The sequence below is a fragment of the Leuresthes tenuis genome, unplaced genomic scaffold (assembly GCF_036924035.1).
Source record: "Leuresthes tenuis unplaced genomic scaffold, fLeuTen1.0.hap1 SCAF_15, whole genome shotgun sequence".
In the NCBI taxonomy this organism is placed as follows: domain Eukaryota; kingdom Metazoa; phylum Chordata; class Actinopteri; order Atheriniformes; family Atherinopsidae; genus Leuresthes; species Leuresthes tenuis.
The window spans coordinates 27,961,109-27,976,882 of NW_027325369.1; the positions used below are offsets into that span (position 1 = coordinate 27,961,109).

The 15,774-nt window shown below is 39.4% G+C and overlaps 1 protein-coding gene across 1 annotated transcript in view; it reads right to left on the reverse strand.

Moving 5' to 3' along the window:
• kif6 (kinesin family member 6) overlaps window positions 1-15,774 on the reverse strand; it is a 62,483-nt gene that overhangs the window by 22,119 nt on the left and 24,590 nt on the right. Inside the window, exons 10-14 of the mRNA XM_072364814.1 lie at window positions 15,097-15,200; window positions 13,176-13,281; window positions 11,113-11,266; window positions 1,191-1,298; window positions 771-863 (exon numbers count right to left, since the gene is read on the reverse strand). Of these exons, the coding sequence (XP_072220915.1) occupies window positions 771-863; window positions 1,191-1,298; window positions 11,113-11,266; window positions 13,176-13,281; window positions 15,097-15,200 (565 nt within the window). The remainder of the gene's footprint in view (window positions 1-770; window positions 864-1,190; window positions 1,299-11,112; window positions 11,267-13,175; window positions 13,282-15,096; window positions 15,201-15,774) is intronic.

Sequence of the window (15,774 nt, forward strand, 5' to 3'; positions counted from 1 at the left end):
CAGTTCATTTTACTATTAAACTTCTTCACATACTGTGGGTCCAGGTTTGCAAATCCCCATCAGGCCTGAATCGTGCCTCTGGTGTTTACACTCAACATTCTTGGCCCCTGGTCTCTGCTTCATGTTCCAGTAAGCATTACAGGTTTTAAACTCATCAGCCTTTCATCAGCAACAAATTGTAGGTTTAACATACAGCTCTGTCTAATGTTGCATTGCTGACATGACTAGATTGGGCCACTTGAGCAGATCACCAACAGAAAACTTTTGTGCAATCCTACTGATTGTAAAAATAAATGCCATATGATGGCAGATTCTTCACCGCTTAGTAAAATCCAAAAATCAAGAATTTGTGATGGTCCACATTTTGGCATAATTGGCACACTGAAAATCTGCATGACCGCAAAAAGCTGCCCACATTCCAACAGACCCAGATCACCTGTCTGAAGGCTTAGCACCCAATTTATCATGAAATTATCACTTCTTCCAGCTCAGAACTGTGACTGCCCCATTTCACAGGGCCAACATCTGTGAAACTTTAATCAAATTCACACAGTTCTATTAATTCCTATGGCTTGGAACCAACATCCAATGTTTGGTAGCAAACTTTATCTATCTCAATGATAATCTATTAATAAACTCAATAATATCTCAAACTCAACTGAGTCTTAGTCCGTCTCCCAGCACACCAGCAAACTTTAAGCAACTTTTAGCAATTAACGTGTCTTTCAAAAGTGCTTGATAAAAATGAAAAAAATAGAATGTTGAAATACCTCTTTTTAAGTACTGTACGACTCGTCCTCCATGGTTTGTTGGAAAGACGTCCATGTTTCCTTCTCTTAACAGTGGTACTGTGGATACGAGTCCTCCGTGGTTCACTGGAGAGGTGTCCACATTTCCCTCTTTTAACTGTGGTATTATGGATGCTCGTCCTCCACTGCCTGCTGAAAAGATGTCAACATTTCCTTCTCTAAACTGTGGTATTGTGGGCACTCTTACTCTGTGGTCCACTGCAAAGGTGTTCATGGTTCCCTCTCTCAACTGAAGCATTGTAAAAGCTTGTGTTCCATGCTTTGTGGGAAAGGTGCCCACATTTCCTTCTCTCAACTGTGGTATTAGAAATGCTTGTTCGCCATGATCTGCTGGAAAAGTGTTCACATTTCCCTCCCTCACCCGTGACACTGTGGACATACTTGATGCTGTCTGGGAAGACAGACTTTGGGTATTGGAGTGGTTAGCAAACAGAGCAGCAGCATCATCTGCCCTTTTTTTCTCCTTCTTCAATATCTTTACAAGGATACCTGTAGCTCCAAGTTAAAGATTGTAGTCGCTTTTTCTTTGGAAAAGAACTAGATAGAAAAGAGATCTTTCATTAAACAGCAGATTAATATTGAAGAATCTTATTTAAAGTGCTGTAGGTGGTAAGATACTCAGGCAGAAATAGCAGTGTCAATCTAAAAAGCTCTAGAGACTGTTTTTAGTATATAATGATATTCCCAAAAATTAATTTTGGACTTCATTGTCTTCATATAAAGCTTGCAAATCACAATATTTAAAACGAAGGAAGCATTCACAGTGACTTCCCAAATCACTGAGTGCTGACATGAGTGCTGACATGTGTTCAGCATCTGACCTCAGAAGCTTGGGAAGGTGTCATGGTCTGGGATGAATCAGTTAAGAGAAGAGGGGCCAGAAGGGCTGTAGAGATTCTGCCAAGATTCCACAAGATCTTCTCTCTCTTGTGAGCTTGCATGTACAAATGTGCTTGTCTACTTGAGTCCAAGTGTAGATGTGTCAGAAAGCGTGACTGACTAACTGAATGGATACAAGAAGAAGCTGAAATACAGACACTTTCAGTCCAGATCCTGCTCATAATTTTATTGCCATACATGTTTCTCTTCTCCATGTGAAATGTCCCTATGTATTGAGAAAATCTACTGGCCTCGTGTACCGCCTGCAGCTCAACTGAATCATTTTGTGTAAGTTCAGCTTTTGACTCAGACTGTGTTCAGCTGGCCTCAATTATTATCTAATAATAATGGAGCTGAGCACATTTTGTTCAGCACTTTAAAATTTGATTATCAAATCGACACCTGCTTACAGACATGTAGAGGGTTTATTATTGTATAACAGGAGCTTGCTGCTGTTTTTTCATACCAGTGTGAAAGGAGAAGACAGTTCTAGCAGGGATAGATTTTTCCTGCTGACAGAAGGAACTTTGTGTGAACTGGGACTGCATAAAGACCAACATGATGAGCAAGATTGCTTGAAACATGTTAACAGAAATAAATAAATCAATGTACATTAATAAATGGGTAACTGTTTAAATGTATTACTATTTGAGGTACTGCATGTGTGTGAAAAAGTCTTAACGTTTAGTTTTACATGAATAAATCATTAAATCATGTAACCGCTGCTTTGTTGATGTAAATGTGTTTGATCACAGTCTCTGATTTAAAGTCACGCAACACATTAGTCAGTAATGCATGCATTCTGTTTTGGTGGAAACAGTAACATAAAAAAAGACCAGATCGACAAACACAAATTCCAAGTAAACCAACCAACCATTCTGTCTTCTCAAAATTGTCCAAATCTAAACCTAATACAATTCCAAATGACCTACAGAAGCCAAGACTTACAGAAAAATGTGTCTGTTTCATACAAGTCATTCCTTCAAACTGCTGTTCACCAGGTTTTTCCATTATTGAGAGCTCTGGCATCTGATATCTTTCTTTATGGTGTCCACAGAACTCAAGTAGCTGATGAAAATTTCTTCAGAGGTTGCACGTGAGATCCGTGGGCTGCTTCACATGCCATGTGCTCAAAATGCTGTGGTCAGACTCACTTATGATGTGCTCTCCTCATCTGTCTCGTCTTTCTCCATTAGCGTGTCCAATGACATCACAGGAAATAAAGAAAATGTCTTTAAAATTAGCTGCTGGCAACAATGCCACAAATTGCTCTAATTTCAATGTACCACACTATGTAAGTGATGAAAACTCTAACGAAGACTTTCTTTTCTTACTCTTGAGATGCAGGATTCAAATTACAGTTTTCTGGAAAGCAAGTAAAAACATTTGGAGGCAGCACTTTTACTTGGTTTTGTTCCTAGCCAAGACAATGAATCTTTTGCTTAGATCAAGAAGTTCTAACTGACCCCTTTTTGTTTCCTACCAGAAGCTTTGATTTAATCTTGGTTGGGATCATTCCATTAAATAACTGATGATAATCCATAGTTCATGATAATTTGCTCATGCTAACCAAGTGTAAATCAAACCACACCTTAAAGTCCACCTCCAGCATTTATTAATCCCTTTAATATCTTGTTTGGTTCTTAAAATAGTTCATTTGAAAGTTTTTGCCATAAAAGATAAGAAAAAGATAATGAAGAAGAAAAAAGTCTCTTGTAGTCTTAAGACGACCTGGTGCTGGCTCCTTTTTATCCTCATTCAGTGAATTGGGATCTATGGATACGATAATTTGCCCCACCCATATCTCCGCCTGCCAGCAACTGACATTGGTCTTCCTTGTTCACTCTGACTCTGGTAATGTTATGCCAGGAAACTGGGAGCTAATCGAGATCGCAAACAAACCTGAATCTCCAGAGCTGTGGGAGCCACTCTTTCAACTTAGAACTGGGTTTGTCAGCTTGGCTGGTTCACTGCTCTAGTGGTTACTCTCATTCACTTGAGCTACTGTCCAAGCACTCTCGAGAGCTAGCTGGCCTTGAACCTACAATTATGAGGACAAGAGCTAGAAGGAGATATCCTAATTAGCTTTTATTTGACCTGACAGCAAGTGGGGCTGGCTGCTGAGAAACCTAAGCTAACCTAAGTCGGCCAGTTTCTCCACCAGCTCTCCTGGCTGGCTGGAAGTCTTGGCTTCTGACTTGCTCTTGCCAAGTCTTTTCCATCTAGTTTGTGCTAACTTCTCCTTGGAGCCTCTTAGCTTCTTGTTTCATGAATTTCTCGAAGCACATGCAAATTAATTGTACAGCTTGACCCTGCAAGTAGTCAGTATTGCTTCCTGACAAATGCAGATTGTCTGATCTGGCCTTTCTGAGGAAGTAGCTGGTTTCCCAGATGTTCAAATCAGAAATCCTCTGCCATGACATTGATTGGTGATTTTGTTCATGACATGCCTTGTAACAGATTGAAAAAACCCTTAAAGACATGTCACTTTTAGCAGGGGACTTCAACCACAGTGATGTAGGATCCAAAAACTATTTCTTCTGTGATTTCAGGAATTCAAGTGTTCTGTCGTGTTCTGAGGCATCAAATGAAAAAATAAAGATGGTCATTAAATGTAACAAAGATGGTTCCCTGATGATAACTGCTATGAACCAGTGACTTTCAATAAGTTTTAATAGTGATAGTGATATGTGATATGTCATTATAGGCTGGCTGGATCAGAGTCCATTCGTGGTAGCATGTATGCACCAAGTTGGTGCTTCGGTTATGTATCTACCTGTTACAGCATTTGCTGCCACTTGGTGGCAATCTCAAAAATTTGTGGAGCAGTCTGAGATGTAGTACAGTTGCTTGTCTTTTAGCGTTGTTCTGTGGCACAAAGACAAAAATCAGTCAACAGATATCTGCTTTGTGATGAAGTAAAACTCAAGTGAAATAATAAGGGCTTTTTTCATCTTTGTGTTAATATCTGTTGTTATCGTCCCATTCACGGTTTAAGATAACTAAAAAACCAATTAACATTTGACTGTTGCGTAACGACATCTCTGAGAACTATGCACAGCTCTTTGGAGAACTTCCTAAAACCTTCATTCTGTTAGTGGTGAGAGCAATGCAGGCAGATTTGTATGTGTTTGCTATCATGACTGAGCCTTTAATGCAAAAACTGAACTTTGCTGTTGTGTCCTTTGGAGGGGGATTCCTAATTTATGCTATTAAATTTGGCAATATTATATTTCATAAGTGCAGCATTTTTCTTGAGCATAAGCTAAACAAAACTATCTTTTAAAGGACCCAAACCTTCATCATTTAAAAGAGTACATAATCTTTTTTTTAAAGACAAACAGTCAAACTGCAGGCTATAACTTTCAGTTAGAAGAGAAAATAGCTCTTCTTCCAACAGCTCTGGTATTTCATAGGCCAAGGCTGTCAACTTAAACACGTCAGATCATTACAAGTCTATGAAACATGAGCAGTAACCAGCAGTACCTTTGGTCAGTTAGAGCAAATGGCCACACAGAAGTTTAAGCATAACATATATAAAAAAAAAGAGAAGTCATAACTTATGAAGTGAAGGCTGGGTAAATAATGAGAAGTCAACGAGGCCAAAACTTTTACATCGCTACATTCTATATAATTTCCAACAAAAACACCACAATTGTTTAGGATTTGAAACAGATCAGAGATCAGGGTCACACAAGTATTCGTCTGAAAATATGCGGAGGATAGAGATCTGGAAAAAGTGAGACTGGGAGCCAGTTGTAGAATAAACTTGAAAGACATGCCAACGCGTGTCATCTTTTCTGTAAACCCAAAACTCTTTGATGAGAGCATTCACAAGCAAAGCAATCTTTCCTCGTACACAGTATAATGAACATTTTTGATCCGATGATGCTCCAATTTTGGCAATTTCATTCAATCAGCTCTCATTTGTACACATGCAAAAACAGTCTGCAGCTGACAGAAACACCTGATCTTTTGCCTGCATCTGTGTTTCACAGACATGGTTTGCTTTATCTTTTTAATAATCACAAAACCCAATCAGCTACACAGATGACTGACAAAGCAACAATTAATTGTTAGAAACCAGCAAACAATGAAAAACCTCCCAGATCTGATTTGACTGCCAGACATATTTTCATATTCATTAGCACCATAGCAGTGGTCTCTGGTGACCCATCAGTATACAGTTATCAAACAACACATTGAAATGTTAGGAAAGAATAACCTTCTCAGAGGTTAAAACACGACAAAAAGCAAGTATGATTTTCCATGCTATCCTGATTTCTGTATGGCAGTAAATCAGAAAATCTTAATCTGCTGGCAGTGCTGCGTGAAAGCATGCATTATCAAGGGAAAACAAATGTCTTTGACCAATTTTAAGCCAATACATCTGCTGAATCTCCACATAATTCACTGCATAACTAAAATCCGTCTCCCTGGAAAAGAGAGCCAAACCATCTCCAGAGATTTCTTATACATTTTTTTTTCAGGAGACGATCTTTGAGCTGTAAATTTTATGGTTCTTTTAGACAGTGTTGAAACTCAAAGCAATAACTCCTTGATGTAAGATTGAACAATGGCTGCAGTTGTTAGGAGAATCCAGGAAAACTTACGAATGCCATAAAATGTGCAAAGTGATAAATTCTTTAAGTTATCACTAACATTAGCCAAATCCTTTTTGGATACAATCAACACATGTGCACTAAGAGAAAATAAAACTGAATAATATGCCCATTGGGAATACTTCAGTTCATCTTTTCTACCTGAAAATTAAATTTTTCCACTTATATCCCCAGATCATTGCTCTCAGGCAATCTTTTCCCCTCATGTTTCACCTCAGTTGTAAAATTCAGTAGCTTGCTTCTTGTCTTGTGGTACGTACAGACTCTTTAAGTAAACCCTAAATCCTATACACTGCTGCATGAATCAATCTCAAAGTCCTGCTGAGAGTGAATATGAGTAAAACTACAGGGCCTGGTAACGTCTCTGGCTCTATGCAAAAAACACGTAACAGTCAGTTAACTTGTGTTTTTACGGACATTTTTAACACGTCCCTGCAAGTGGAGCGTACACCTGTTGTCTAAATGATTATCAGCCAATGGGCACTCACTCCTTCCTGACAAAATGCTTCAAGAAGCTGGCTCTGCAGTACAGCACAGACTACAACCGGGCCAGCCTGGACCATCTGTGGACATATTCACAGAGGATGCCATCTCCACTGCTTTTCACACTGTTTTTGCACACTTAATAAACTAAACTCTTAGGTTTGAGCATCCAGTGGATGTTGGACTTCCTCACATATGGATCTCAGACAGCTCAAACTGGTAATAATACTTCATCCAATCTGTTGCTCAACACCAGAGAACCCCAGGGTTGTGTACTCAGTCCCCTCCTGAAGACTACTATGAGCTTTGCTGTGAACACAACTATCATTAGATGAAACTATAAGAATTCTTATCAAGTGGATTAGCAATCTTGCAGTTAATCTTGAGCTAACTGTTCATTCTAAACAAAAGGTGTCCCAGATGCAACCCCTTTCTGCAAACAAAGAAGAGCCAACTTCCGAAGAACATCTAAGAAAGCTGAAAAAGTCTTGTAAACTTAAACAGAGAACCAGCATAAAGCATCCTAACTACAAACATCCAAACCTATCATGGGACGTGACGGTTCAAAACAGGAAGCCTCCGCAGTGGGTGACTTAAAACTACTGGATACCCATCTACTGAGCATCATTGAAATCAGTGAGGATAGTTATCTGCACAGAGCCAAAAATATACTAAAAGTCAAAAACCCACTCAGCCGCAGTCTGTTCACTCTGCTGCCATCTGGCATGCGGTACTAAAGTATCCGCAGATTGAGGAGCAGTTTCTTTCCTCAGGCTGTGAAACGTCTGAGTTTATGCTGATAATCTATGCTTCCAGCCTGACTTTATTAATTCTTATATAACCTTTTATTTTTGTGAGTAGCATAATAGCTGAATATCATACTTGTGGCTTTAGACTGAATCAAAGTTTACATCCGGAATTGGAGTTACTTGCTGTTCAAGATACCGAACTGTAAATGCTTCTAGCATCTGACTCTATCATTGCTCCTGTATACTTACTGAGCTGCACACTGATTTACGCACTAACCAGTGTGGGATCATAGGTTAAAATCAACAATAGCAAAATTTCAAAATAGGTAATAAACAAGGCATTGAGCTAGGAAGAGAATCAATCATCTGTCATCTATGAGGAAAGTTAGAGGCTTAACTTTCTGAAGTGAAGTTTCAGTAAACTTTGAAAGAACTGGTTTGAAAGAACTGGTCACACCTAAGCTTTTTGTGGCAAAGGTCTCACATGGAGGGATAAGATGAATCTATCCTTCACTGGCATTGTAGAGACCAACAGAACAACTTTTTATTAGAGTAGCAAAATCTGTGCAAGTCTAAATGCTACCTGGTATTTACTCATGCGTATGCTATGTAAATCCCTTCATGTCTGTTTGTTGCTTTTTCTTTGTTGCTCCATCCTTATGTTATTAGTTGATGCATCATCCCACCAGCAGCAAGCTAAGCGTTACCAGGTGCTATGAGTCCCATGCAGAGTCAGCCATGCTTGGAAACACACTGGGGTACTGTGTTGGGATACACTATTTTGTTTTACAGGCAACTTTCCAGTAATCAACCCTGTGACGACTCGGTGGCAGTGTGGGAACATGCACCAGTGGCTCCCAGTTTCAGCTGAGCTGAGTTGAGGTTGTGGAACACTTAAAAAACAAATGGACAATGCAGTGATGTGCTGGTCGATCTACATGGATTAATATTGTTATGAGGAATGTGGTTGGACATTATGTCAGACCTATAGGTCTAGGTATAATGTTACATACTACAGACAGACCGCCACGGCTGAAGGACTGGCAGTTTAGGCTACTGCAACTATGTATACAGACTTCACAATGAAAGAACATGAAGGCAACATGGTCAGGTCTGTGTGTGTGTGTGCATGCCTAAATGAAATATGTTCCTTTTACACGCACAGTGGTAATTTTGGCAATACATTTGCATGACATGTAATCCAGTGTGAGACAGTTTCGAGAGGGAAAATATACATATGGAGTGAGAAACTCACTTTACATACATTTGATCCAAGAAATACTAGAGTGAAATACTTGTATGATAATATTTTATCTATTATGGAGAGCTGAGGTTTTGCTGGTGAAATAATCAAGCAGATATCTCAATTTTCCAACTAAGTTACTGTGATTTCATGACAAGCCACAGCGAGATGGCCTGAGTGAAGAATAATCCTATAAAGCCATTATGAATATCATATTCAAACACAAATACCATAATTACAATCAGTAGTATTTATCATTAGCAACAGCTATTACATGAAGATAGATCTGTGCGTATATACTGAAATAAGATACCTTGTGTTTTAGTGGTTCTTTGGAGATGAATGTGAGTCTGCTTATATTTCATTATCTGTGTATAAAGACGTGCAGTAATTCAGCCATGCGAAAACACAGCCAAAGTTCCCTTAAAGACCCCTCTACTCATGTAGCTTATTCTAATAACAGTGAGTGTGCTTAAATCACAAGGTAGGATATAAACCAAAAATGTTATCCAAGTTAACCTATGCAATTTATCTTACTAAATTTACCCCCATTACCTCCTGATTTGGACTGTTATTTCTTCATGCATCATTCTCTCTTACTCTGATGTCAGCTGTAGAGGACATTAACACTGTGGTGTTAACACATTTTTTTGTGCTTTTTTGTGTATCCAGATCAAAAGGAACCGCAGATGCAGTCAAACAAGTGCGACTGCTACAATGATGCAAACTCAAATTATCTGTGGTTAACATGAACTTTACAGCATTCATACTTGTGCATCCATCCTAACATGTGAAGTAAATTAAACAACAGACAAAAGCAAAGTTCTTACATGGTTCCAAACACAAGAAAATCAAGTTTTGGACCATTCTGGACCAGTCAGCATCCTATACTGGAAGCTACAGTAGAGTAAACAGAGGTGGCTAGTATTCACTGACTGGTTCAACTTAAGCTGCTTTATTGTTTAATATTGAAGTTAACTCATGACGGTGACCATCATCCAGTCAAGCAGTATTTTCTGAGAGTGCTTTCCTTTTCCCAGAGGCTGTCTACATAGGACTTTTGTGGTGGCTCTGCGTAACAAATCATTTAAACCTAGCCCAAAACAGGTTTAAGATACCAGTGCATTCACTGCAACAGTTAACTTGGTTTCTAAATGTAACATCAGTAACTGAAAAAGTGGCTTTTTCCCTCATTTTCAGTCCTTGTACCTGACTGTTTTCTAAGGAATGTGATTGTTGTTTATCAAGCCACTTAACACTGACCCATGAATCACTTAAGCACAAACAAGGCCCCAAACTCAAAGGATGTATCAGTGCAGTGTGGACACATGACAGACAGCTTAGTAGAGAACTATGTTTTCCAGGCTGTATATAACGAAACAGCTCAAGAAATTTGCACAATATTTTATATTGAAAAAAATACACTTCTGTTAAAACCTGAGAGTCTTCTAGAAAACTTAAAAATCTAAAACCTTTTATTTCTCAGCCCCTGAAGAAATTAGAAACTGTAGTTTTTGATGTAAATGACTGACTTTGTCCATATTTTTTTTTATCAATATCTTAAAAGATTTTGTTTACGAGTCTGATTCAACATGAACATCGCATCAAGTAAATGTTGGTAAAAGCATACATCTGTTGCATTAGATGGGTTACAGTGCAATACTACTGAAGGATTGTCATTGCAAATACATTGCAGTTGGATCAATTGTACCATCACAGACACAACCAAAACAGCATGACAGCCTCAGCTAAAAAGGATTCGCTGCTATGCCACAGGAAAGAGTTTGTTCACCTTTGATTGGGTACTCGGGGTTGTATAACGTTTGAGACCTCTGAAACACATGACAGCTCGGACTGACATCGCTATTATGATTTTCTGGGTCTGCTCCAACACAAGGCAAGAAGCGGTATCACCACAAGAGGTAGATGAACAGTATGGACACTACTTCTACGGAGAAACTTTGAAAGGGAACCACCATTCTTCACACCTCTACAATGTATTGCAGAGTGATTACATGCCCATGTGAGAGAAACTTTAGCACAGCTGACCCAAACAGTCAGTATAAGACTATGTGCATGTGCATAGTTTCAGAGACGTGAACCATGTACCCAGCCTTTGGGTCAGGTAGATGCCTCTGTAAGAGAGTATCTCTCTGGGAAGATTCACAGATATTTCTCTAAAAGGCTTCCTCAGTTCAGAAGAGTTCAAAGAATTTCCCCTCCTGTGGTGTCAGTCACACAAATCTTACCATCATATGGGTTGTTAATGATTTCAGGAAACAAACTAAGGAGCTAAACAAAGCTGGCTGCACCATGTCAAAGGATACTGATCTCATTGTCACGTTGGCTGAGCATGTCCTTCAATTTGGTCACTTCTGCTGCACTGATGTGGTTGATCTGACCGTCCTCTTCTTTCACTGTTACTGTTGGTGACTTTTTTCTGCAACCATTTCTTCCTCCTTGCTTGCTCAAAATCATCATCTTTTGAAAAAGACCATAAAGGAAAGTTAAGTTAATAAAGAGGTTTCTTTTTTGTCCAAAGCAGCTGCTGATAATATAAAATGTTGTTGTAATTGATATGGCAATGTGTGTGGCCTGAGGTATGTCTCAAAGAGAAAACTGGGTGTGTACTGTGTATGTAAACACATTTAAGAATCATTACACTGTGGTTCCCTTGGTTAAAAATTAACTAATGTAACTCAACATTGAGGTTGCGCTGCACATTGACGTTAACAATCCATAAAAAGAGAAAACTGCTCATCTGCATTCTGGTGTTAGAAGATCACCCTGAAACACGACAAGCTGAATGCTGAGCACAGAGGAGAAGCCAAACAAGTCAAATTCAAACCAGACGAATTCCTGCAGGATCACTGAAGTGTGACTGGGGTGATGTTCGTAGGAATGTAAACTGAACAGAAGATAGATTTGAGGATCATAACAAACTAAAGAAGATATAAACAGACATTCAAGTGGGATCTGGAGCTGCATCTGGTGGAAGCTCTAACTTCAACCACACCAGAGCCCAGAAACAGGGTGAGCCCTGCAGTGTTTTCCTTTTGGCCATCAGCAGCATTGGGGCACTCGCTCCTGTTTGACTAATCTGACTCTCTGCAGAAACACAGTTTTTAAGAAATCAAGTTTTCTACCAAAATTATGTCCAGATCCCATTCCATTGAAAATACACTGAAAACATGAAAAAGAAAGAGCAGCTCAGCCTGACAGGTACCTCCATCAGAACATTGGGAAACAGTGCATGCAATGAAAGTGAATTAATTTAATGAGACCCATCAAGTATTTAATACTCGTTTTACCAGGACCGGTACATAAAAATCTAATTCTGTACTACACAATTCGTAATAGTGAACATCAAGACTTCTTTTAACATATGTTCAGCATTGCATTATAACTATTTAACTAGCATTACTTTAAATGAATCATCTCTGGTATTAAAGAGGCATAACTCTCTTATTTTTCATGCAGATTCTTTAGAAGCTCTGCTTTAAACACATGCATGAAGAATGGCTTGTCAACATTACACCCAACATCTAATTAGATGACAGATGACCGCAAGACACCAAGTACATAGAGACAGAAATCAGACTGTGGGGAGAATCTGCACCACTTGGAAACGTTCAACTACCAGTGTTAGTTAAGCCTGAGGATAAGTTCGTATTTATGACAAATTACCACGTCTTTGAGAATAAACGGATAAAATTTCAGAACTTTGTGACAGTATTGAGACACTCACTATTTTTTCTAGATTTTGCTTCCAAGCAGCCAGACTTTGTTATAATCTTTTAAATGGGTTTCAGCAATAGTTCTCCAGGCTTTTGGAAGGTCTTTCAAAGTTTTCCTTTGCCAAAAATAACAGAGTTTGACACTCAAATACGGGGTAACTCAAGGTTTTTGCTCAGGATATATCTATCAATTTAATTAGACAGAAGTCTTCTACAGAAGTTTTAACTATATTTGAGAGAAACTAGTTAATTGAAAACCAAAACACATCTCAGGAAATGACAGTAGGGGGAGCTATTCTAAAGGTGTGCACGGTCAGTTGGTCACTGCTTGGCTGCTGGAAGAAGGAAAAGGAGATCAGTTCTGAGAACTCGGTGATCAAATTGTTTCTGTGTACTTACTCTAATCTATGCCTTTATTAGTGAAGACAAAAACTATTCAGCAGAATTAATCCTTAAGTTTGAATGAAACAACCAGAACTGAAAATATCCTCTGATGTCACTGTAGCATGGTGATAGCATGTGAGTTTTGTTGTGGAGAGGAGAGACAAAAACAAACAGCAGAGAATGATGGATGGATACAGAAATCAGGAACAAATACATGAAAATCATGCAGGCAGATACTGTACACACTGAGGCAGCTTTGAATACTTTACCTTCAGCAGGGAAAAACAGTGCTGAATTTTTCTCATGTCTGGTCCCAGTGACAGTGTCACATCTGGATCAGGGTCATTTAGGAAAGCTTTGAGTAACTCTTCCAACCTAAAAACACAGACATGAAAATACACAAAAACTTAATAACAACCAGAATGAAACCAGTGCTACATTCCATGTTATGACCCACCATCACATCAGCTCACAAGGCACTCAATCAGCTGAGATCTATATTTGAGTGGTTTAAAAGTGTGGGTCTGGTCAAAGACAACTATTTACTTAAATGTGTGTGTCAGCTCCACTGGGCCGGCCAGTTGATAAACTATCTCTTAATGATAGTCCAAACACTGGTTCCTGAGATCTGGAAGTGCCACTGGAAAAGACGAGAGGGCGACCATCCAGATGGATCCCGTGCTGGCACGACAGTGTGTGGGTTTTTGTTTTCTGTTACACGTTCAACACAAAAACACACTAGGTTTACATGACGGAAGACTTAAAACAAACGCAGTGGTCTAGTTTCAGGGGCTCACGAGACATCAATGGTCTTGTGATACAACTCTCTTTGATGCCATGTGGAGTATTTTGCAGGAAAATGAAACACTAGCATCTCATACAAAAGCTGCTCCAAAGTGTGAGGTGATCTGTTATCAAGCAACTCTAGACAACTAACACTGAGTGTGGGAGCGATGCTGAGACCTTTAAAGGCCTGCTTAAAAGTCTTCTTCAAAAATACACACAAAAAAGCATGTTTGTGGATTTCTGCACATTTGGAACAACTAAACCATGATATGTGCAATCAATCAGCACATGGGCTGAGTCAAGGCATAAGATGAAGAAGAAACAGAAACAAAAAAGTCAGCGTGGACATTGAATGTGGTCACAAGAGACATCATAAAAGGTTCCCAGTGTGAGTTGGAACACAAACGGGGGAAATCGGGGATAATCACTCGGGTAGAGCGGAAATAATAAAAAGGCAAACCGAGGGGGCCGAGGCAAAGGGAAACACATCAGCTCTGGAAGGTACTCTGCCAAGTTCTAGATGAAACCTTTGTCCTGAACTCAGACACTTACTCACTGAGTCTCTTTACCATTTGAATAGATCTGGTTTGACCTCAGTAACTTAGGGTTCAACTCAGCAATGATGACGATCGGCATCAGCACAAGTTTTGTTGGCACTTTAGGTCAACCCCAACTGCTTGTAAATGATAAGACCTATTTGCTCAAGTATCTGCGGGTTTGACCAGTACAAAGATAAATCAGTCATTAAAAAAAAGGTTCTGCTCTCCGCTCTACCACAGAGGGCCCAACACAGAACTACACACATCGTGATTCTGTGGCTAAAGGGGGACGCAGTCAATGTCTTACCAGCAGTTAGAGTACTCTCAGTTTGGAAAATCCTGGAGGAATTCTGAAGGTGGAGATAATATAACTGCAGCTTGGATTGGGGGTCACAGAGGAGCAAATTTTCATCATCTGAAATAACTTCAACTTCAAATATTTCATATCAGTTCAAGGGAATGCTATGGTTTCCCTTCATCACTTTGAATCAAACAGTCGAATCAAACTTTTTTCAAACTTTATCGCTAATTTGCCCAGCGTCATGCACTTCATGCATGCATGGTGACCTGGTCCTGTCGCTGACAGCTGAGGAGTCAGTCAGGAGTTGTCCCAAACTTGTTGAATAGCTTACTGCTCGGCATTACTTTACAGAAGATGATTAGTGTGCATTTAATGACACACAGGAACCAAAGCAAAAAAAAATAGAATTTTACATTTAAACAATCTTAATAAACTCAGACTTTCACATTGTTGCCTTCCCAGATCTGTACATCACAAACATCTTTGTCACAGTAAAGTAGTGGTACTTATGACAGACTGACAGGACTGAAAGGATGATAAAGTAAACAAAAAGAGGGAGCATACTTCCACATCTCCTCTGCAGATAGCTTCTCATCTCTCTGCTCTCCTGTCACCATGGCCAGCTCTTCCCTGAGTACCAGGACCTCGTTTTTTAAACGTGCTATCAACTGAAATACAAAAAAAGCAGAGTAAGAGGTCACCTGTGTGTACATAAAAAAAAGTTTCTCACACGTACACACTCCAAGGCCATTTCATTATCTCACTAAGGCTTTACTGAATTGACTGCAGACAGCTGCACACCCAAAGAGATTGTGGTGGGTAAAACATAAACTGTGCTAAAAGATATAATCTCCACGTTTGTTTGAGGCCTTTCACACTAAACAGAGAGGCCCAACAGATGGGTTTCTGTCATTAACCACTGTCCAGGTCTAGTTACACAGTGTCAGGTCTCGTAGACACTTTTAGTTTTGAATCATGTTTTGTCTTCCTGTTTAATTTAGAAATATCAACTTCCCTCTTGTTTCAGGTACCTTGGCTTTCCTTCTGTGTCAAGTGTCTGATTGTCTTCCCTGATTCCCAAAGTGTTTCCACCTGTTCCCCTTGGTTCCTCATGTGTTCAAATTGTCTGCGTCTCCCTCTGTCCCGTGCCAGTGTGTTGAATTAGTCTCCATGAGCGTTCTCACTCTAGCTCTTTCACAGCGATCATAGTCTTGTTTGATATTTGATATTGATAATTTGATA